Below are 21,864 nucleotides of genomic sequence, written 5' to 3'. Positions count from 1 at the left end.
AAGTGATAACAAAATCGGCCGAACCCTCCAGCCATTCGACGAATGATAATCCCCCTCCCGCAAGGAAATTTACAACCCAAGTAGCCTAAAATCGAGTTCCCCACAAAATCACTTGGAAATAATTTCCCCGTAATTTCAAAATCCATGGAAAAATATTGAATAATTTTTATCGTTCACTATCCGAGGATAAATTATCACTGCAATGTCGGCGCGGATGGTCCAGGCAATGACAACGTCCCTTTCTTTACGGCATACCATTTAATAATTACAATTTAAATTATATAATTATATGGCCTTACACGGTACGGTGCTCTAGGATACGTAGATGCAGTAAGTAGGTATTTAGTTAGACTATTACGTATATTACATGGAATGAAGTAACATTTGAAAACGCTACGCGGACGTAATACTTTAGCTTAACTTAGGCCGTAGGTCGCGTCTCGTACACCTATCGCGACAAGGGGTAAATTCAGTCTCTAAATTTATTTATTTATTTTTTTTTACGTGAAATGAACAAACAACCGATAAGAGAGGCTCATAAACTGGTTCTTTCTTCGAAGCTTTGAAATATGGCCGATTAAAGTGCGCTGACCTCGCGACAGATGTACGAGCATGACCTCACGTAATTCATTATGCACGTTCGTAGGTACGGAGCGTGTTTTACCGACACGCGGCGTGAACAACAAAGAGAGAGACAGAGAGAGAGAGACAGAGAGAGAAAGAGAGACAGAGGAAAAAAGGAAAACTTCATAACGAAACAAATAAAATACAATATTAACACTGGACCAAGTCGTTAGCAACATAATCACTCTGTATATATATATTTTTTCTATATATATTTATATTTATAATAATAATAGTAATAGTCGTTACTATTGGATCGTTTAAATACGTCTACGGTACCAGGCGTCGAAGAAAGAACTTCCTCACCGAATACGCGTTATCATCTCGTGGGAGTATTTCTCTTCGTCTCAGGACGCGGGGGTTCCACGAGGGACGAGGAATCAGTCTATCTTTACGCGAATATCGGATGTATCGACCTGCAGGGGGGGGGGGTCGATATAACGATATTTAATATAAATAATCTCAGTAGGTCAAGACGCCCTCGTATGTTTCCAAGAGATTCGCTCGCTCGCTCCTCGCGTTGCTTATCTTCAAGGGGAGGAAAATTGGATAAAGGGACTGGATTGAAACAAAATGTTTTTACACCTGCAGGAGAAGGATAACATTGTGTGATAATCGAAATATATCAGGACATGATATATATTTTGATTACGAATTAAAAAAAAAAAGAAATTCCCTCCCCGCGTGTGTTGAACAACGGAGAATGAAATAATCCCCGGGATAGAGAGGTCGAGAAAATGGACTCGATTTGCAAAATCCGCAGAAGTAGAAGATCCCGATCTTGAAGAACGCAGCGGAACTCTGGCCGACTCTGCGGGGCCCAAAATCGGAGATTTCCGCATCCCACGGTTCACTTCTGCGATTTTCCCGGCCGCGGAAATCGACGCTTCGTTGCGTTGCAAACCGCTCGGCTTGACTGCATATCAAAAGTGCATATCATTTCGACGTGTTCCCTGGGTGCATGAAACGGAGAACCGAGGCGTTCCGCGACTCTCTTCGGCATCTTACCAACGCGGAAATGTCCCCGTCGTTAACGTTAATTAATTAACACTGTACAAGTTGCAGCCGGTCGCAAAATGCACACCGGTTCGCGGCTTGGATTAACTTAACGTGCAAAACGAGGAATCGCAGACTGGGTTGTTCTCCACCGTGTAAAAAGTCACAAGTATCTCTGAATACGCTGAATAATACCCTTGCGAAGTATCTAAGCATTGCGAACAACAGTCGGAAATTTTCTGCGGGGATTTTATAGAGGGCTAAAGATAAACGCGAACTTATCCCGCGCGACGGGCAAAGCGTTACCACGCTCCTGCACTTTCAAATTTCCCGGGGTAATCTCCTCGTAAGTACGCGCGGTAAGTACATATTTCCCTCCCCGTAATCGGATTATTCGCGTTTCCGAGTGCACACGCCGCTCGGAATTCACCAGGAATCTCCGAGGAGGCCACGGACCTCCGTCGTTTCCGAAACGCCTCGTACAATATATAACATGGCATATATAATCGCGCTCTCGTATACCCGATAATCATATGTATGTACAATTCGCGACATCTCGTTAAAACCTCCGCACCTCCCCGTTCGTTCGGCTCCTCGTTACACGTAATATATATATTTATATATGTATATACTTGGATATCCCTGTATGCCTCCGAATTTGCTTCCTCGTGTCGCACAACCTCGTCAAAACTGAACCCGGCGTCGCGACGGCTCTTTTCCGTATCACAAGAAATATATCCAATTACACGAGAGAGGGCCGCGCATGCGCGCCCCACCTCGCCAGCTAATTTACACAACTGCGGCCCATTTACCAGCTAACGGGCGATTTGCTGCCGAATTTATTAACCAATTATGCGCACAAATACACCTGCACCTACGCCAGGTATAGACGACCTGTTAAAAATAACCGCCCACCTTAATTCGCCTCGCATGGAGACAGCACTTATCGCAAGGGTCCTGAACAGACCCTCTCCTGCTCGTTCAGCATCCTTTAAATTTCTGGAAAAATTAGCCCGGGCATTTCTGCACCGCCGGAATATTTTTCCAGGAATTTCGCGCCCTCGAGATACTTTTCCAGGGACTTCGGTAATTGATTCTGCAGCGATATAGACCTCGGGAGGGGTAATCGCTATCGGTATGTCCTTTTAATCAGAGCCAGTTATTTTTAACGGTGCACTCCTGGGGAGACCTCGGGTTACGACGCGAGGTGCACACTATTTACAGAGAGCTTCCGGGGACTCGGTAGCTCGTCTTGGCGGTGGTTGCAAATTTCGGAAAAGCTCGTCCGCGTGTTTGGTGAGATCATTGCGTCTGGAGGTTATGTAACTTCGGACAATTAACGTGGAAAAAGAATTTATTTAGAGTACCTTCGCGAGGTGTCGGAGGAATTATTTAGTTGCAATTGTTGCGGTAAATGGCATTTCTGATTTTTGCCCAGACACAATTAATATCTCCCTGTCCTTGAGAGAGGAATTCACGAGATCGCTATTCCGAACTTTGCGCGTCCGAGTGCGGGAGATGTCAAACGACCCGAACGACGATGTTCCGTCAGCTGAGTTGCCAAGGGGTTTCCGCAATTCGCGAATAGCGCGGCGAGAAAGAATATAACAATAACAAAAAGAAGAAGTGACTCCGTCTCGAACCTCGACGGATATCGTTCGCCATTCATCTCTGACTCCGAAGCCAAAAACTCAGAGGTCCAGAAATAAATTGTATCAATGGAGAACGTCACCTTCCTCCGTCTGTCGTACCAGAGATTTGATAATTCCTAGGAAAAGATGATTTAGAAATATTCTTTTCTTTTGGAAACCCACCGGAACTCGGCGAGCCACAGTCAAGTACACTTTGAGCATTAGCAGGTCTCTTATGCAACTAAGGGAGGACATAATAGGTTTCCGGGATCGAATTCACGTTTCTACGTGGACCTCACCTGGGAGGAGCCTCTCGGCGTCCTTAACCAGAGATCCAGGAGAATAGGGAATCGGGTGAGACATTTCACCGATCACGAGGAGTCCTCGCACCTCCGGTGGAAGTCGACGCGGGAAACGGCGCGCAGAGCTAGAGAAATAACGGCAATTAATTTACGGTTTTAGTTTAGGTCGCTAGTCGCTACACTTACTCTAGGGGTATTCGATCATCTCGTCCGCCGAGAAGGCTTGGCCACGGATTTTTAATTTATCGTTTGTAATTGTGGCAGGCCCCTCGGAGCGCGTCCAGTCTCTTTCTTTCACGTCGGGCGCACGGCTCACTTCGCAGAAATTTCGGCTTCAGCTTCGAATGCTCGCTTGAGAAGAGCTCGCACTTCGTCGCCACCTCGGGCTCGTCTGGTCACTTCAAAAGCCAAGGAGATCTTGAAGATCCAGCCAAGAAGAGCCGAAGAGCGTCAAGGTCTCCAGCACAGTTAATGCGTGTCGAGGACGTCGGCGAGCTCTTCGGCAGTTCCGGACGATTGTTAGGTCCTATCTTGCGGATCATTGGATCCCTATTTCGCGGATCGGCCCGAAGTGTCGACGAAATGCTTCGTTCTCGTCCTCGAGTCCGCCAGGATCCTTCTGGCGGGGTCCTGGGGACCGATCGGAATCGGCTCGAATCGGCTCGAGACGGTTCGAAGTAGCCTAGAAGTTCTGCTCGCCGTACATCCCGGGGAACCGGACTGCGTGTGCTCCGAGCTCGGCGGGCGAGAACTCGTCCTATGTGGCCAAATGCGCGAACTGGCCAGGGTGCGGCGCGAACTGGTAAGGGTGGCCATACGGCGACATGTGGTAGGGCACGATGTTCATGCTGGCCATCTTGTGCTCCTTCTTCCACTTCATCCGCCGGTTCTGGAACCAGATCTTGATCTGCCTCTCGGTCAGGCAGAGTGCGTGGGCGATCTCGATGCGTCGCCGCCTCGTCAAGTACCGATTGAAGTGGAACTCCTTTTCCAGCTCCAGAGTCTGGTACCTCGTGTACGAGGTCCTCTGTCGCTTGGTCTCGCCGTTGGCGTTGACGGTACCTGAAACCAGGAAACGGGAACCGAGAGTTAGACCCAAGTACTCACGTCGAGTGCGCTCCGAATTTCGAGAGCTCTGCCAACTCGAGTTTCGACTCGAGTCGACAATTCCGCGAAGATTCGCAGCGAATCTATTATACGAAGAACTAGAGGATAAAACAATTCCAAACAATTCCGCTTTCATTACACTCGCGACTCGACGTCGCTCCACCTTCGGCGATTATCGCTATCGAATTACTATAAATCATTGTATAAAAATGTAAAGGTCTCTCTTAAAAAGGAAAGAATGAGAAAAGAAAGAAAAAAAAAGAAACAGAGCCTCCTTTTCCATTCCTTCGAATATTGTCGATGCCTGGGGATTTAATGAAATGCCGGATTACGTATGAAAAATGGGAATTTATCCGTTTATGGGAAAATCCAGTCGAAACGTTGTACTCGTCGCCTCACCGACGTCGTGGACGATTAATCCGGGAATAATTCTCGAGATGAAGAGCCGAACGGTAACCGATTTGTCCCAGGACTCCGAAAGACCGGCACGGTAGTCTACGTGGCCGAACGTCGTAATTCCTGGTTCTCGTTGTTTCGTAAATCTATCGAGCTGGCGTGGACGACACCGTTAACGATCCCGAGGCGGGCGTGAGTTATTGGCCGGTCTCCGATAGAGGCGGCGTTCTCCACCGAAGAAGTGGAGAACGCCGTTTCGCAAGCCGGAAGTGGAGGCGCCAATCGGTCGGGACGATCGGCTGGTCGACGGAAGAGGGAGGACGAAGGGAACACAGGGATGAGTATTACGGGACAGGCCGGGTACTCAGGCTGCCGGTCAGCCAATGCGTGACGACCTCGTTAATTATTTCAACGAGTCACGGGTAATGCCCGCGACGTTGCTACTGGTTCGCGGGCTGGTCACTTGGCAGCTGTTTTACCTATTTGCTTAACACGCCTCGGCCATAAATAATTTCGCAACGCTATTATTACGACACCGCGGCTATTACGTCGAGTTCCCGCCTAGGGAGCCACCCCGAAGAGGGGATGGGCCCATCGGATACTGGGGCCCCTCCACCGAAACGGAATTCGAGATCCCGGTAGATACGACGATACTTGTCGACGAGGTGTCAAAAAGTTGGTACATCGATCGGCGCGCTGGGGAGGTTCATTTTGATAAGATCCATTATCACGGAAAACGACTCCTCAGGGAACCGAGGACGCGAGGTACCCTCCCCGCAGACATCGGCGCTCGTTGAACAGGTGTCGGGACCAAGAGGCCCTCCTACGCCCTCCAGGTGAGGGGCCTCCCTGCGAATGCGGATATTGAAGAGGCGGCTCATTTGCGGCAATAATGAATGCGCTATTAATAGTCCGCCGAGTCGGTGGGGAATGGGTCGGAACGGAGGGATGGAGTGAAAAAGACGTCGACGAAGGGGGAGAAACGCAAAGGGGACACGTGTAAATCCCACCGACTGGACCCCAAAGGGTGGACCACTGGACAATGAACGGTGAACACCGAACCGGGGAGCACCGACTGTCCAAAGAGACATCCCGGCTTAATTACCGGACTGCGTTATCACTTTCCTCCCGACGTAGCAGGTCACTGGCGCGGATTTTAACGATCTAACAAATAGTCCCCCTCGTTGCTGGATTTTCGGCGAGTCCGCGTTTTTCCCGCTGCACCCCCTTGTCTCGGGATTACCAGGTGCGAAAGACCTGTAATCATTTCCAGATCGCGTTATTCCTCGTTACGGGTCGGTCTAAACGACTCCGTTATCATTCTCGTAGGGACTCTTTCATGGATCCGCACTTTTGTCGGCCTTCTCCTCTCATTACGCGTCCCCCGGCTCAAGCGTGCCGTGCAAACGTCGGCGCGATACCTATCGATTTCGGGGCCGTATCGTCGGCGATCCACGATGTTATCGTGATTAATTGTCCGGCACCGGAGACGTCGATACACGGAGCAGAACGTCGGCGAACGAGCTCGTCCCGCGTTTTCGAGACGTTCCTCACCCAGGGGGGAGCTGGGACATAATTGAGGAATTCGATCTTCCGGTCCAGCCTCGCCTGGCTCCGAAAAACGGAGCCCAGGAAGAATTGATACATCCAGAACTAATCCCCACCATTTTCCACGTATTTCTAATATTTCCAAGATTACAGGCTCCGACATCCAGAACCAACTTGGTCATGGACCGCGAAACGTTCCACCCTATTTTATACACCCCCATCACCTTCCTGATCTCTTCAATCCCGAAGATGACGAAAAATCACGGAGACAATTTATGGTACCCTCTCCATAATAATAAAAAAAAAATTGAAAAATAGAGCAAGCTAAGAGATGATCTCGCAGGCCTATCTCCTGGTATCTCGAATAATGACCATTAGTCAAGCCCGAAGTCGGAGGTCGCGGATTTCTCCCGGCGAGCGGACATCTTGGAGAACGCGGGACGCCGCAGAGAGTCGTGGACCTCTCATCAATCCCTCGTCAGGTTGGCATCGATCCGGGACCCCTCGGGGTCCAGGGCGACAAAATCTCGAGCTCGTCCCGCGAGCCTGACTAATCGGGGTCCCGGGTGCGCATCTCTCCTAAAAATACGTCCTCTCTCAATGGACCGGGATCGGCGCTCTGGAAAACGAGGGACAAGTCGCGGTTAAAAGCGAATCGCGCACCAGGACGCAAGTCGAATCACTGGTGGGCTGCCGTCAGCTAGACGTCCCTCTTCAACGGGGCCAAAATAGTCCGTTTGGTCGAGTCAAGGGGGAGGTCGGGGGTCGCGTACCGAAATACGACCCGGAGGACATCTTGGTCGGATCGCCGATCGGGGATATCCATTATCCACGGTGGAGGTGTCGCCTTTGGTACCGGGGGCATCCCCGGTCACGCGTCAGTCACTCCACGAGTCAGTCAGTCAGTCAGCGATGACTTTCCGGGGCCAGAAGAGGGGACGGCAGACAAGACGTGCACCGTGAGCCGTTCTATTAAGAGCCGGAACATCGGGATGCTGGGCGATGTCGGAGACGCGACGTCGCTTTGGGTGACAAGAAGAGGCTCTGGATGTATTCTCCGGGATCCGGACACCTCTTGGAGCCTGTCGGCCGTGCACATGCTGCCCATTTTTTAGCACCAGGAATTTTTCAACTCCCCCCGTGAGGACCAACCGGGTCCCGAAGGAACGGGTTGGGAGACTCGAGGAACCAGACCCTATCTCCAGACCCTTTCAGTGGAAGTGCGGGGGAGTCTGGAACCGAAGTACCTCGTGCACCTACAATGTCCAGGGTTTTTTGGATTAATTCTTTAAAGGTGCTTAAGGCTGCTGAACTTTATACACGGGGAGTTACTATCGTTTTACAGGTCCAAGGCAAAATGGCAGCGCCATTTGAAGTCGGCCGAGCAGTTACTTCGGAGCGAGGTTTTAATTAATCCAGAAGTACCTGTTACGCCGCGCGATGTGTTCATTTGCGCCACGAGTACTTGCGTGCGGGCCGAGTTTAAGGCGTGTTATTATCTAAACTCGGAGTTACTCAACACAGTTAGGCGTTTATGAATGGAGCCAACTAGCCGAGCTCCACTTTTTGTTTTTTTTTCCACACTCGATAAAGATGTATTTCGCGGATAAGGGTAAGTAGGTGAGATCGCACGATTCGGAGAACCGAGCGGAGCGAATCTCCACCGAGGCAGATATCCGCAGATTTAATCCACCCTCTTAACCCTGGCTACGTATCTGACTAGTTATCCGAGCAGAGCCAGTCTTATCCGACCTGCCGATCGGACAGCTGATCGGGTCAATTCGTCGGATTGCGCCGCCGGGGCTCTCAATTTCTGCGACTCCGTAACGAGATCCGTCCGCTCGCACGAAGATCGCCATTTTTTTTTTCCAGCCCCCAAAAGTCGGACACATCGAAACACCCGCCGAATCTCAAGCGCCAATTGAAGCTCCGAAAAGCCCTGCGACCAAAAAAAAAATGCTGACTAAATTCCTGGGAATTTTATTAAATTTATTACAATTTTATATATTGTACTCCAAGAGGAACTTGACTTGTATCCAGAAATTGTTTTATGATATTCCCTGGGGTTGGGAATAAAAGGGGAAAAAATGAACACCGGGGTGAAGCATCAGTGACGGTTTCGCGAGATCGGGACGGCTCGCTCTCAAAGGGTCGCCTGGAGAAACCATTAAGATCTCGATCGGGTAAATGGGCGTCGCAACAGGATGCACCGGTGTAAACCGCGATAACCCAGGTTCAGGTGGAACTCCCTGATACCCCCTGGTATCCCCTGGTACCCTCGTACCCCGAGGTCGCGCCGAGGCATTCGGACTGCTCCGATCTTGCCTGGCAGCATTGACATCGCCGACAGAGCAGTCCGATCGTAAATAACCCGCTAGCTGACCGGGGTTATTATACAATTACGATTGCATCTCGTGATCTAGGTGGTCCAGCGGCTCAGCATCCGTCTCGCAAGAGATGCGAGGCGAGCCCCCGCAACCTGCCCCCCTCGAGCAGTACTGCTTAATTTCATTATTTTACCAAAGCATAAGTACAACATACAAAGTTGACGTTTACTCTAAGTTTTGAGTCATCTTTGAAAACGAGATGAATTTTAGGCTCAGGGGAAATCCACAATTATCCAGGTGGTAGTTTGTACACCGCATCAGGTGGTAGGGGGAAGAGTTGACTTAATCGTTATTAATATCACTAAATATTTGTTTCGGCTTCCTCGGCAGGAATTCTTGGTCGGCGCGTTCCCAGGCTTTCGCGTTTCTAGAGCAGAAATGTCCGTCTCGTATTTCATCCAGCGGCAGCCCCCGAAGTCGTTCGCCGCCTCTCTCTCTCTCTCTCTCTGTAATCCGGCGAATCGCCGGATTGTTTGACAGGATTGCGCCCTGAGGAATCGGGGACAGATGTTCCCGAGAACGTGGTCGTTAAAAATAGCGAAGACCTGGCGAGTTGCTCAATTGACTTTTGGCCCTTCGAGTCACGAACTCGATCTCACCGTGGTCCACTTTCGAGGCCAAAAATTCCGGCCTTCGGACGCCGTTCCCAAGTCGAACAATCGTCTACCCTCGGCCACTGATTGCGCAATCGAGTATATAAATTAATAAAAAGAAAATCGGTAAAATTAGTTAGGCCACGGTTGGTTGCCTTGGTAACCCGAAACGCATCTCCAGGAGCTCAAGATATCCATTAGACGTATATCGTTGGTTTCCTTGCACCTTTTCGTAGCCCAACTTCTCGCCCCTCCTCAGGGTCGGATAAATATGTCTTAAGGCTGCCAAATCCGCCGGTGGCGGCCAAGGGGCTCAATAATCGGCGGAATCAAATGTCTTCCGGCGTGATCGGGCCTAAATCAAAGTCGGAGCCGCAGAATCCGCCGGTTCAGCGACGGATCCCCGACAAAGCTGTAATACGGACAGAAGATGCTTACCCGCGACTCTGGCGCCCGGCCAGTTAGCGGGTTGCGGGTTTTCGCCAAAACGCCCGGCCCGTCCAGTCCATGCGCAATTTAAATTTACTTAGGCGTGTTTTGCGTCATTCACCACTCCGGGCTGATTTGTGACCTTTCCGTGGATCTGCAGCTGCGTCCGATTCGGGCCAAAGATCGTGGGCCGGTAAAATCAACGACCTGTCGACATTCCGCGAGCCAGGAAGCGGCCTGCCAGCGTCCGGCCGCTCGCCGGTGCGAACTCCACCTGTTTCGAGATTTCGACATCGAGGAGCAATCGAAGTCGCGAATTCGAGTACTGGGCCGCCTTCGAATACGCGGAATTAATCGCACCGCGGAAACCGGGGATTTTTTGCCCGGCGGAATGGCCCGTCCGATGCGAGTCTTCAAGGTACTCGTCGAGAGCGGCGGGAATTCTGTGTGGATCGAGGACATTTCGGCGCCATATTTGGTTTTTTTCATAGCCAAAGCTTCTTACGGAAGTGGAGGAAGGTGGGGTTCAGGTTCCATTCGGAAACCAAGTTCCTTGTATGGAGGAACGGCTGGGTGGAGGAACCGCAAAGTTCCCTGGGCGGCGCCCGTCGACGCACAAAAGAAGGACCAAGAAAGCCCAGAAAGACGAGGCGTTAATTGAATTTGGCCTCGGCGGATTATTGTGAAACGTTTAAAGGGTCCAGAAACAAACCTATTTGCGTCAGGGAGCTTTCTCGGGCGGTAATAAATGATCTTGGCGCCCACCCGCGCAAACATCGGCGTAAAAGCTTCGGTGAGAGCCGCAGCATCCCTCCGAGCCCCTTCGCGTGCCCCGGGGTCCCCGCCCCCGACCCCTTCGCCTCGACCCACGGATTGAAAAGCAATAATTTTTGTATCTATTTATAACTGTCCGATGCATATATGATTGCGGAACGGGCCGCGCCTAATGCCGCCTCCGAGGCGCGCCGACCCACTTCGACGCGGATGAGCGAACCCTCTCGTCCCGTGGACCAACATCCGGATGTGGTTACCGATCCCCGCCATTGTTCCCATTGATCCGCGAATCGGGAGCTCTTTGGATGACGCTTAATCGCACCTGGTGAAACTTGAACTTGACAAAATCCCGACAAAAGTACACTAAACCCTATCGGATAGGAACGACGAAGAACTTAGCCGCATTTTTCGGTATTTATTTTTATTTCTTTTTCTTACAATTGGATAACTTTAATCGTAGAAAAATTGGAATTTGATAAACTCCGATTTCGTGATCGTCACTGAATTGGGATTGCGAGGGTGGCGACAGTTTGGTGTGCGATGGGTCGGAGAGACGGGACGTTTTGCGTTCTCCGGGCTCCACTTTATACATTATGCTCTGTACACCCGTACTTATTATACGGGGAGGTGAAGCGGTCGGATACCAACGGGAAGACGTGGAAGGCCTCGCCTCCTCTTCGGGTGCTCGGCTCCTCTTCGGGTCCGAGGGGGAGCTTGGATAGAGGCCGCGCGTCTCCATCCATCACGCGGCGGTCCGATCGGTCGACCGACACACGCGACTCAAACGTACCAACAGTCCAGGAATGCATTACCTTTCCTTCGCGATCCACACCAACGAGGACGCGCGTGTAAGCAGGGAGCCTCGATCGCCTCCGCGATTTCACCTCCGATCCGCCTAAAGATCCATCCGGCGCGATGCAATGCCGATCGCGGCGCTCCATTGTCTACCTAGGAGTCGGTCCTAAAGGCACCCATCATGGACTCGAAAAATCACCGCTATCAGGGTCGACAAGCTAATTCGCGAATTCACGAGAAATTTCTGGAATATTAAATTTGTCGTAGGGTAAAGAAAAAGCAGCCAACACGGACTCGAAAAGTTATCGCAATCAGGATCGACGAGCCAATAATTCCCGTATTCGTGATAACTTTGTGAAATATTTGAATCCGTAATAAAAAAAAAAAAAAGTTATTTTTCAGACGTTAGATGGAGGATCAGGAGACTCGTGCTTCGGGATCACGATGCACCCCGGTGCATCGCGACTCCCTCTTGGGGTGGTACAGTGGAGGGGTGCGTAGGGTAGACCCCACCCCGGGAGCTTGCGAGCTATTGAGAAATCCGAGATTTTCGCGTTATCGTGTACTCGGTGCCGGCCTTTGGGGAGTATTTATGGGACAGGCGGCATTACAAGGGTCGCGCGGATATTAATGAATTTCCTCGCGAGGGCTATTCCTCTCGGTCGTGCGTCTCGCTCGGCGGGAAAGAAAGGAAGGATGACCGCCGGTGTATAATGCAGGAAGATGAGGGATAACTAATGGATTCGCCGGCGTCGCTTAGGTTTTCGACGACAAGATCGAGACAAAACTTTTCGACTATTAATTGATAACAGCCGCCCGCTGGCCACCTATGCGTTAAGTCGCGGCGGCGCGCGCGGGCAAGGCCCCTGCGTGCGGGAAAATTAATGACGCCTTCGCCGGGAACAATACAGTCAGCTGCGAGGTCCTACGTGTCCGAGTACACCGGGGGCGGGCCTGAGGGTGGGCAAAAACACACAAATGACTCGTCCCGCGTGTACGGGCGTGTAGATCAATTTATTCGTATCGGGCCCGCACGCAAAAACCGACCGCGTGCGATCTCGAGCGGCCTCCTCGCTGCAAAGGCGTTCCGCCCTCGAAAGACTTCATTTCAAGACTCCCCCTTAAATTTGTCCACCTTGCTCATGGGGTTCCCACCCCCAAACTCAAAATGACGATTCTATCAATAAAGTACAAGACCCCAAGAGACGTCGGCCGGGAATAATCCCGGTAAGAATTTGCGTGACAATTTTCTATCGGAATTTCGGGGATTTCGAAAGAAAGAGAGGATGGTCGATCCCGCTCCGGGACAATATTCCGACTTAAAGGAGGGCGTGCAAGAACCAAATGACTCGATCAACGCGCACCTATACTTGGATGAATTTATTCCCGGGGAATGGCAAAAAGTTCGAATTTCCAGGGGCCCCACTTCCGAGGGCTCCAAGTCGAACGGTCCAGGGGGACTCTATTCCAGGTGCTTCGGATTCTGCGCCGGGATTTATGTGACCATTTGACAGACGCCACGACGCTAGGAGAGAGAGGAACGACGAAACGGGCCGTCGAATACAAATTCCTCGGGGTCATTATTGGATCGGTTTTTGGTCGGCTGTTTTACGGCCGGACAACGGGACGGGCCGAGGATGGGGCCCATTGAATACTGATACGTCTCGGGGGAAAAAGCGAATAGACACGTCGGCTTCGACTTCGAGAGACGCGCGTCTCGTGCCTCGGGTTAAAAAATAAACGCCCAATAGGAACGTCAACGTCTAAACGCCCGCCTTCCTCTGAATCCTGTTCCTAAAGATCAGGGAAGAGCAAAATTGCTCTTGGTCTTGTTAAACGTGCAAGACCTTATCCGCGAGTCGCAGGTGTTCCTCCGAGAATGTTCCTACCATCGCGTGACGTCTTCATCGATAAAAATTCCCGAATTACCGGGGGATAGGAAATAAAAGTACAGGTTCGTTGGTGGTAACCGAGGTTTAGGGGGCAGCGGAGGCGTCGCCGGGACGTGCCGAGTGTGGGACCAGGGTGAAACCAAAGAGCGAAGGTGGACACGCGGAACGGGAACGACTTCATCCCGTAGGTGGTGTACAGGGCAAAGTGCTCGATGTAGGGGCGGTCCCGCGTGCACCCCGACGACCCCGGGCCATAAATAAATGCTCGCGAGGCTTACGTGGTGCCTCTTCCTCTGCCTCTACCTCGAGGTCCTCCTCTGCTCTGCTCTCCTCGGGGCGGTCCCAGGGAGGGGTAACCAGGAGGCACACCATGGACGATCAAAACGGACAGCTTCCTAAGAGGAACGACCCAACCCGTGGCATAGGTGCTGCATGATTCATAGGGAGCGAAAGTGCGCCCAGTCCTAGGTGGCCCTCTTCGACTCGAATTTATTCGCAAACGGTCGACCCCGAAACCTCAAAAGTCAGACCTAGGACCCTGAAGGCCGAAAATTCGGCAGTCCAATGAAATTCAGGCGATATCCTTCAGGTTCTTCGGGACTACGCGGGTGCAGGTTCGCGGAACGAACTGCTGATGGAGATTCATCTCCTGCGATCACTGGAATCATTCTCCATGATTAGGATAGGTCAGGGAGGTGCGCCACCCGCGTGGGTGATGCCGGCATTTCAAAGCACTGACGTAAGTGACCGTAAACGTTGTTACTTCTTGGATAATTTATAAACACTCCCGTGATTTTCTGGGGAAGGAGAAAAACGAGGATGTGGAAAATCGAGGGGATAGGGACTGCAACCAATAATCTGCCGTCCGAGGTCCTCGCCTAGCGATCGAGATTGAGATAGTCGAATTACGTGGGTTACAATTACCCAGTACTGGAGCGATTATGTTACTCGCCGCTAAGTGCGTTGGTTGGCTCTGTGATCCGCGATCCGGTCGCCCTGGAAGGATTGGAAAAAAGAATGATAGGGGAAAAAGGAAAAGCCGTAAGTGCCACGTGTCGGGTCGTACAAACAATTAGCTCCGTACTCGACACCGAGGTCTTACTTAACGTCGACGCAAACGTTTACGTTAAGGCTTGGCGGTGTTTTTATCTCGTACTCGAAACAAGTGGCCGAGGTTTCGGAGTTCAAAGGGAGGATAATTTCCTGACCAAATTTGATTTCGCATCCCATTAAAGCGTGACACTAATTTTCACATTTTTCCCGTAGAATCAAATCGACTTCGTTTCTCAGCCGTCAGTTATGGCCGTAGAAAATAATAGAGGGGTGTCGTTCGTCTACAGTTTTAAACACTAAAAAATAACCCAGACCTCTCGCCCATTGTTAGGATTTTTCGGGGGAAATTTATTGCTTCTCGTGCTTAGAAATCCAGGTTAGGGCAACCCTTTCCGTCCTTGATTCGGGGTTGCTTCTCTCGAGAGTGAGGGATCGCCGGTGCCTGATTCTTCTCCTTTTCTCTTTTTGCAGGCTACGTCGATGTCACGCTTAGAAGTCGAGTAAGGCGGGACAATAAGAGGGTGATTCGGCGTAATTATTGTGTATCGCGGTGTTCCGGTACTCGTGTCGCGTGAAAACATCGAAAGTTCGTCCCCATTCGGTAGGGGCTCGTAAATTTTCGGCCAGGAGGTCCTCCTCGGGGGGTTGTCGTCCGAGGACCGGGTGCAGGAATCAGGACCTAGGATTCCTGCAGCGACCCCGAAGCAGCAACAGGCTATCCACTTGGCCTCCACTTACATGTGGAAAGGGCCTCGTTACATGTGGATTCATTCCCACACTTTTCGACATTTCCTCCTGGGCCGAAAAAGAAAAATCGCGGTTAAAATGAAATTCGGGCAAGAAAAAAATTCGGACACCTTGACGAAAAGTCGTGAAGATGTTATCGACTCGAAATAGTGAGTTCCTCATCAGTTCGGCCTCCGCTCACATCCAGGAGGAGGCTACCCTAATTCTCACACTTCGGGATATTTTCTCGCGGGGCAAAACAAAATTCGAAAATAAATTGGGGGAAGAAAAAAAATCTGACACCTCGACGAAAAGTCACCGGGACATGGCCGACTCGAAAAAGCAAACTTCTCGTATATCTGCGAGCAAAACGGCGCGTATCGCGCCTGAGAAAACCAGTTTGAAACGGCCTCGCGCAGCTCATAGCAGCCACTCTTTCTTCCCTTCCCTCGTTCGAGCCGCAACAAACACGCGTCTTTGATGTACCATTCGAGGAGTGCTAATACTCCCAGGGTACCGGGGAAAAAGATCCACGAGCCTAAAAAAAAGGGCTCCTCGGTGAGAAACATGCATAAATTCTCATTTGTCCCATTAACGGAGCAATCGGTGACGCGCTCGACACCAGCCACCCAATTAACATAGAAGAGATTTAATTCAGCAACGTTTACGCATATTTCCCGCCGGTTCATTCGTCAGGGCGCTTCTAACGCCATTGCGCGTCGAGATAAGAATATTAAAATGATATTCAAATTCAGCCGTTTATCCTGTTCTTTCGAGGTCCTTGGACACCCTTCTCTCCCACTTTTCCTTTCCTTTGAAAGGAGGAAAAACTGCAGAAGGCCTGCGTTGCGCGTCGTTCGCGGCGGGATAAACAAGAGTAAACAAGGCCTGAAGATGATGTACCGGCTCCCAAAAAGGGGGTCCTGGCCGAAAACCTGTCCCGAGGTTTGACCTAACACCCTTATGTCACAAGGGCAGCAGACGGATTTGTATCTTGGGAATTAGAACCCTCCCTTCGGGGAGGAATCGCGCCAGTCCTCGTCCTCGGCAACTGTCGGTAACTTATTTACGGGGGGGAAGGATCGACTAGTAATTATGCTTCCTCGGCGAAAACGACCTTCCGTTTCCCCTGACCCGCCACCTGATTCTGCCCTTCTCTCTCGCCCTCCTCGACTCGCTCCTTGCTCCAACTATCCCCGTCTCTCTCCCGGCTTTATCGCGCCAACCTTACGGGCTTATTTTATGCGCTAACCGCTCGTTAATCGCTAATGATCGCGCCATTATTTCACCCGTGACGAACATATGGAACTTATTGGCATAATATTCCCAAAGGTACGCCTTTCCCCCTCGATTCCGTCGGTCGATCCGCAACGTCAGTATCAAAGAACGATTAACTCAATTAAAATCGAATTGCGCGACTACTTAATTGACCCGAAGAATTATCCTTAATTAAAAATATATTTCTTCGGCGCGGTTCAACGATATATTTTCCCGGTTCAATGGGTTCCTTCTGTCAGAGTGTACGGATGTTAATAAGCACGCGTGGTCGATTAATCGTGATAACGGAGTTTCGCAAAATTTCCAGCACACGGGGAAACTTTATCAATTTTATTCCGGTGGTCTGGTTTTGCGGGCCTTTTTTTTACATTTAGGGGACTGGCAGGCCTCGATTATTTCGGAACGACCAAAGAGACCACCGACGGACATACGCGGGGACCTCGCTCGTAGCTAAGTCGCGCAAAAAGAATCCCCGAAATGCAAAAGGATGCATTTCTCCGACCGAGAGCGAGTCGAGCGGCTCGAGTAACAACGCCGCGGCGTTGTGCAACGCATCCTGAATTCCGTGTGCCGGCGAGGGATAATTAAAATGATTCCCTCCTTGCGGAGCGATCGAGCCATGAATTCTCATTTTTATTTATGACCACTTAAGACGCGTTTCTACGCAATATTTTATCGGAGCCGCGACCAGGGATAAGAATTAATCTGCTAGGCCGAAGTTGCGCGCCGTCCCCGAAGATAAAGTGCCTTTCGAAGCGTACGCTTTTCTCGTACACATTCGAAAGAGAAATCCAGATTAAAGTCCCCGAGAAAGAGAGAGGGGCCGCCGAGAGCGAGAGGAGCGTACAAGCGTAAGCTTTCAAACCTCCAATTTCCTCCTTTTTTCCCCTCCTGTCTCTCTCTCTCTCTTTTTATCTCAAATTTGTCGTCGGCCCGAGAATTGCGCAAGCTGGAGGCGCGTGGGTGCTGCCGGAGAAAGAGCCTTCTCCTAGGGGTCCTGGCTCGGATTCTGGGAGCCTTTTCGGGACCGGAAAGACCCCTGGGTGAACTGGAACATGTGTGGCCTTTTTGCAAAACGGGGCCCGGAACGGACCCCACCCTCCGAATCACCGGAAATTCGCTTCATGGTCTGGCTTTCTCTGTCCGAAAACGCCGATAAGCGAAGGCCTCCTCTTAAAATTGAACGACTTATGAAATATCATAATTTCACTCGGACTAAATTCTGGAGCGCCGCGTTAGTTCCACCGCGCACTCCTTTAGTCTCTCCTGGAAAAGTGTCAAGGCGCACCAGCTCCTCGGCGATGTGCGTATATTTTTAAATCAGACCCTTCCCGGTCCAACCAACAGCTTCGGCGGTTCCGATCTGGCGGTCGGTGTGTACTGGAAAAAGAGCCTGGTAACGGACAAACGGCCCAGACACTTTCTCGAGCAACTTCCGAAACTTCCCACGAGCTCACACGCCGATGGAACAGCTTACATCCAATATTCAGGACGGTTCGCTGCAAACCACCCGACGCGTGGCCCCGGCTTCGCGAAAATCGCCTCTAAGCCTGCCCAGATCGAATCTCCGAACATCCTTCGCCGGAGAACAGAGATCGCAGAAGTAGGAACGCGATCGACGATGGAGCTGAGCCACTGGGGAGGGACACCTCCAAAAAGTGTCCATCGGAAGGGAACCGACCAAGAAGCGGGTTTTACGGTTTCAGCGGTCCAGGGTTCTCCTAGAGTTTATCGTATCGTCTCGAAGGGCGAAGGGGTAGGTGCGTTTTGGATCTTTCGAGCTGGAGACGACCGTTTGCTCGAAGATTCGAAGATGGGCCGATTTGGGGCTTCGCGGAACTTCGGCGATCGCGCCGGCGTCTGAGCAGTTTCCAGGCTGGAATATAAAGCAGGATGTCGGGGGACGCTACATTAACCTCGCGGCCCTCGCAGGGAAGGCGCAGCAAGGCAAAGCAAGAAAGAGCTTTGCTTTCGGTGCCGTTTGGGGGCCGAAGGAGCTCGCCAGCTTGGCGCAGGCCGAGGCCGAGAAAGCCAAAGCCAAAGCTGAAGGAAGAAGGGCCCCCCGCCTTACAATGCGGCCTGATTTATGGCTCGGCGCACATACATAGTTACACACGATATCATAATACCATTAATTCTTCGTCAAATTCCCCGCTGACTGAATCATACTGGCCGCTCGGTAAATCACCGGGCGACTAATGCGACCGCGGCCGGCGCTGTCTTATCTCCGGTGAACCGCGGGGGCAGGTGCCGCATCCACCTCCTCTCCAGTTTCGCCAGCTCCTCTGCCGAGTTTCGAGTTTCGAGTTCCACCATCGCTTTAGCCTCTTTTCGAGTTTCGGTAAGATGCATCGACCTCCTCTTCGGTTTCGCCAGCTCCTTCTTCGCCTCTTTCCGAATTTTGCCCATTCCTTTGACTCTTCTGCAAGATATTTCCGAGACCATCGATAGGGTGAAAGAACCCTCGATCATCTCGGCCTTTATGAGTACAAAAGGCAGGCGTGAAAAGGGGACCGATAAGATGAGATAGCCTAAGAATTGATACTTAGTCTTCAACCGGAACTCGTAATTATATTTCGCCTACGTCGACGATCATCCCCGAACTGAATGGCACATTTTAATCGCTGGACCACCGTCTTCCCTTGATACAAGTGTCAAACTTTCCGCATCTCGTTGTCTCGTCGCGATAACGGTTTCCCTCGATCGATCCATCTTACGAAGCCGCGGAAGAGCGCAAACGTCAGTTTGACGTCTCTCACCCAAATAAAGCTATTTCTTTCCGCGTGCGTTTTGCCATTTCTCATAGTCGGCGCGATACGGTCGGACCTCTTCGGGCTCCCTTAGCGTCCGCGAATCCAAACGTAGAGTTAAGTTACGAGATGATAAAAAAAAAATTGAAATAAACCCCGAGAGCACCATTAGATGTCCCACCGCGCATCCACCCTTAGGATATCATTTAACAATTACCCTGCGGACTACAATTTTAAATCGTAATTGCCAAGGACCCAGGAAAAATGATTGCCGAGAGTTCCTTCTACCGATCCTTCGCCATCGGTCCGCGCTCGTCCCGATCCATAAGTATCCATCAGGATCCAGGAGCAAGGCGTTACGCAAACCGCGCTAACATCGAGACCTTCGTTTACATCCACGTAACTTTTCCTTTAACGGCGACTCGATGCCCCTGCAAAACGGTTGGATGGAAACTCGTTATGGTAAGTGCCCGCGATGCGTTCGGCTTTATCCGGGCTTTCACCATTTAACTCGACACGGATATGGGAGCGGTAATTCCGCGACTTTCGCAAGTCGAGGGGGATGGTTATTAAGCACTTATCTCCCATATCGTCGACGGCCTCTCCCATATCGAGCCGAAAAGCAGCCTCGAAATCGAGGCCTCTCTTGCGACACCTTCCCATAATTTCCCCCCGGCAGTTCTCGAGCAAGAACAACGCGAAGTACTCGCATTTCGAAACCCCCTCCTGTCTCTCGCAATTACAATCTCATTGCAAACTGACGCAACATACACGGTCGGTGCGATAAATCCCCATGACTACGATTAATTTCCCCGTCCTTTTGCCACCTCCGAAGGAGGTTCCCCGGTACCACCTTTCTCCTACCCGGGATACATAATTCCCACTAACTCTCACGAGCAAAAGAAAAACGAAGAAGCCAAGATATGGAAACCAAACCAAGAGACCAACTTCGGAGTCTTCTCCTGGGATTCACCCATGACCCACGGTAACCCTTCCCCGTCCCCAGTAGAGATGAACCGGTACTCACTCTGTCCGATGTGGACCCTCTTCATCCAGGGGTAGATCTGCGGCGGGTTGTTGCCGGAAGCGTTGCCCTTGTTGGAGGAGTTGTTCCCGGTGCTGGAGGTGCTGGACGTGGAGGATGCCGGCGAGGACGCAGCGGAAGCCGAGGCGAGGGCGGAACTGCCTTCGGAGACCCCCCTGGGGTTGGTACCACCAGGAGACGCGGCGGTAGCCGCAGCGACGGAGGACCTGGACGAAGCCCCCGGGGGCGAGGTGAGACCGGAGGCGCTCTTGCTGGTCCCAGGGGCCACGAGGGGCGTGGGGCTGTTCCTGGAGGTGGAGGTCGTGAGGTCCTGGGGCGAGGCGACCCCGGTGGAAGAGGTCGAGTCCGCGTACTTGCAGCTGGAGGTGGAGGGCGCAGAGGTGGCGGCCGCGGCCTGCAGCAAGGGCGCGGCAGGATCGGGATGCAGCTGCTGGGGATGGTGTTGCTGAGCCTGGGGCTGCGGCGGCGGCTGCGGGTGGTGCTGGGCCTGTTGGGCGTGCAGGTGTTGCTGGGAGGTCGCGGTGGCATTGAGCCTAGGCTGGGGTTGCAGCTGGGTGTAGTCGATCATCCCTGTGGGGGCCGCGTGCTGCATCCCGGCCGCGGGTGCCGCATAGGGATGCTGAGGATAGTGCTGCTGAGGCGAGTAGCACGGGGTCGGATACCCCGTGGCCGCGGCGGCGTTGGGGTTGTAATAGTCGGGCCCGGCGTGGCCCGCGGGCGACGCAGCCTGCAGGGGTTCGCCAGGGGAGCTGGCAGCGGGCCTGGGCTGTTGCTGCCCGGGTTGGCCGGCGTAACACGAGGCCAGCGAGTTGACGAACTGGTAGGAACTCATTTTCCAGGAGGGTGTCGCCACCGCTTCCCAGATCCAGATCCCGGTCCCCGAGACCGCGTCGATGGTCCTCGCGGCGTTTCCACCTAGTCCCGTCCGGGTCGTCCCATCTCGCTGCTCTTCTCCCTCGAGTCGGCACCTCCGGGTTCCTAGGGCTCCTCGCGACCCCGACGACTACTCGACGACCCGCTAACGACCAGCCGACAGGAGGACCAAGGGGACCACGGCGATCGGGCAGGTTTACGAGTCCGCGCCACGTGGCCGGGGCAATAAAACCGTCCGGTTCTTCTTTACGAGGTCCGTAGGCGCGACTACCTACGGCAAACCGCGGGGCCCACCGGGCTGGGAGCGGAGGCCCTATCGACCGGCCCCATCGAGGGACCCCTTCCGGGTGCCCCCAGCTCCGCACTCGAACACCCTGTCGCGGGTCCCACCGCGTGCTCTGTCCGATCTCGCTACCTCGCGCCGTCTCTTCCCGATCCGCGGTCGGACTCCCGGGTGCTCTCGGAGGTCGGCGGCGACCTCCGTCGTCGGGTGTCCTCGGTCCGGAGTCGCGGTCCCGCGTGCGTGCGCGGAGGGAGGCGGTGTCGTACTGAGGCCTCCGCTCCCGCGGCCGGTGTGTGCGGTAGCTGTCACGTGCCCTGGCTGCGTGTCAGGAGCGCCGACCAATCCCCGCCGTTCGTCAAACCTTGATTGGTCTCTCTTGCCG

The 21,864-nt window shown here is 52.3% G+C and overlaps 1 protein-coding gene across 2 annotated transcripts; it reads right to left on the bottom strand.

The window, feature by feature from the left end:
• Nucleotides 1-243: 243 nt before the first annotated feature.
• LOC105697730 (homeotic protein Sex combs reduced) lies at nucleotides 244-21,781 on the bottom strand. 2 transcript variants are annotated; one of them, XR_001103875.1, is made up of 3 exons: nucleotides 20,309-21,781; nucleotides 3,740-4,615; nucleotides 244-3,678 (listed from the first exon to the last, which is right to left on the bottom strand). XR_001103875.1 is itself a non-coding variant. In XM_012421340.1 (2 exons), the coding sequence occupies exons 1-2, from the start codon at nucleotides 21,156-21,158 to the stop codon at nucleotides 4,311-4,313; spliced, it is 1,155 nt and encodes a 384-aa protein (XP_012276763.1). In that variant the 5' UTR covers nucleotides 21,159-21,781; the 3' UTR covers nucleotides 244-4,310. The 2 variants fall into 2 exon arrangements, 1 of the variants encoding a protein (XP_012276763.1); XM_012421340.1 differs by having other exon boundaries at nucleotides 244-4,615.
• Between the last annotated feature and the right edge of the window lie 83 nt (nucleotides 21,782-21,864).

The sequence above is a fragment of the Orussus abietinus genome, unplaced genomic scaffold (assembly GCF_000612105.2).
Source record: "Orussus abietinus isolate OABI.00-Male unplaced genomic scaffold, Oabi_2.0 scaffold25, whole genome shotgun sequence".
Lineage (NCBI taxonomy): Eukaryota > Metazoa > Arthropoda > Insecta > Hymenoptera > Orussidae > Orussus > Orussus abietinus.
The sequence above is the reverse complement of the archived record's forward strand: the minus strand, read 5'-3'. Positions and strand labels throughout refer to the sequence as shown.

Excerpts from the sequence above, each read along its gene's own strand:
- LOC105697730 (XM_012421340.1), bottom strand. The coding sequence starts at position 21,158 with ATGAGTTCCTACCAGTTCGTCAACTCGCTGGCCTCGTGTTACGCCGGC. Across the intron at positions 4,616-20,308 it reads GAGGGTCCACATCGGACAGA|GTACCGTCAACGCCAACGGC; the intron begins GTGAGTACCGGT and ends TCCTGGTTTCAG.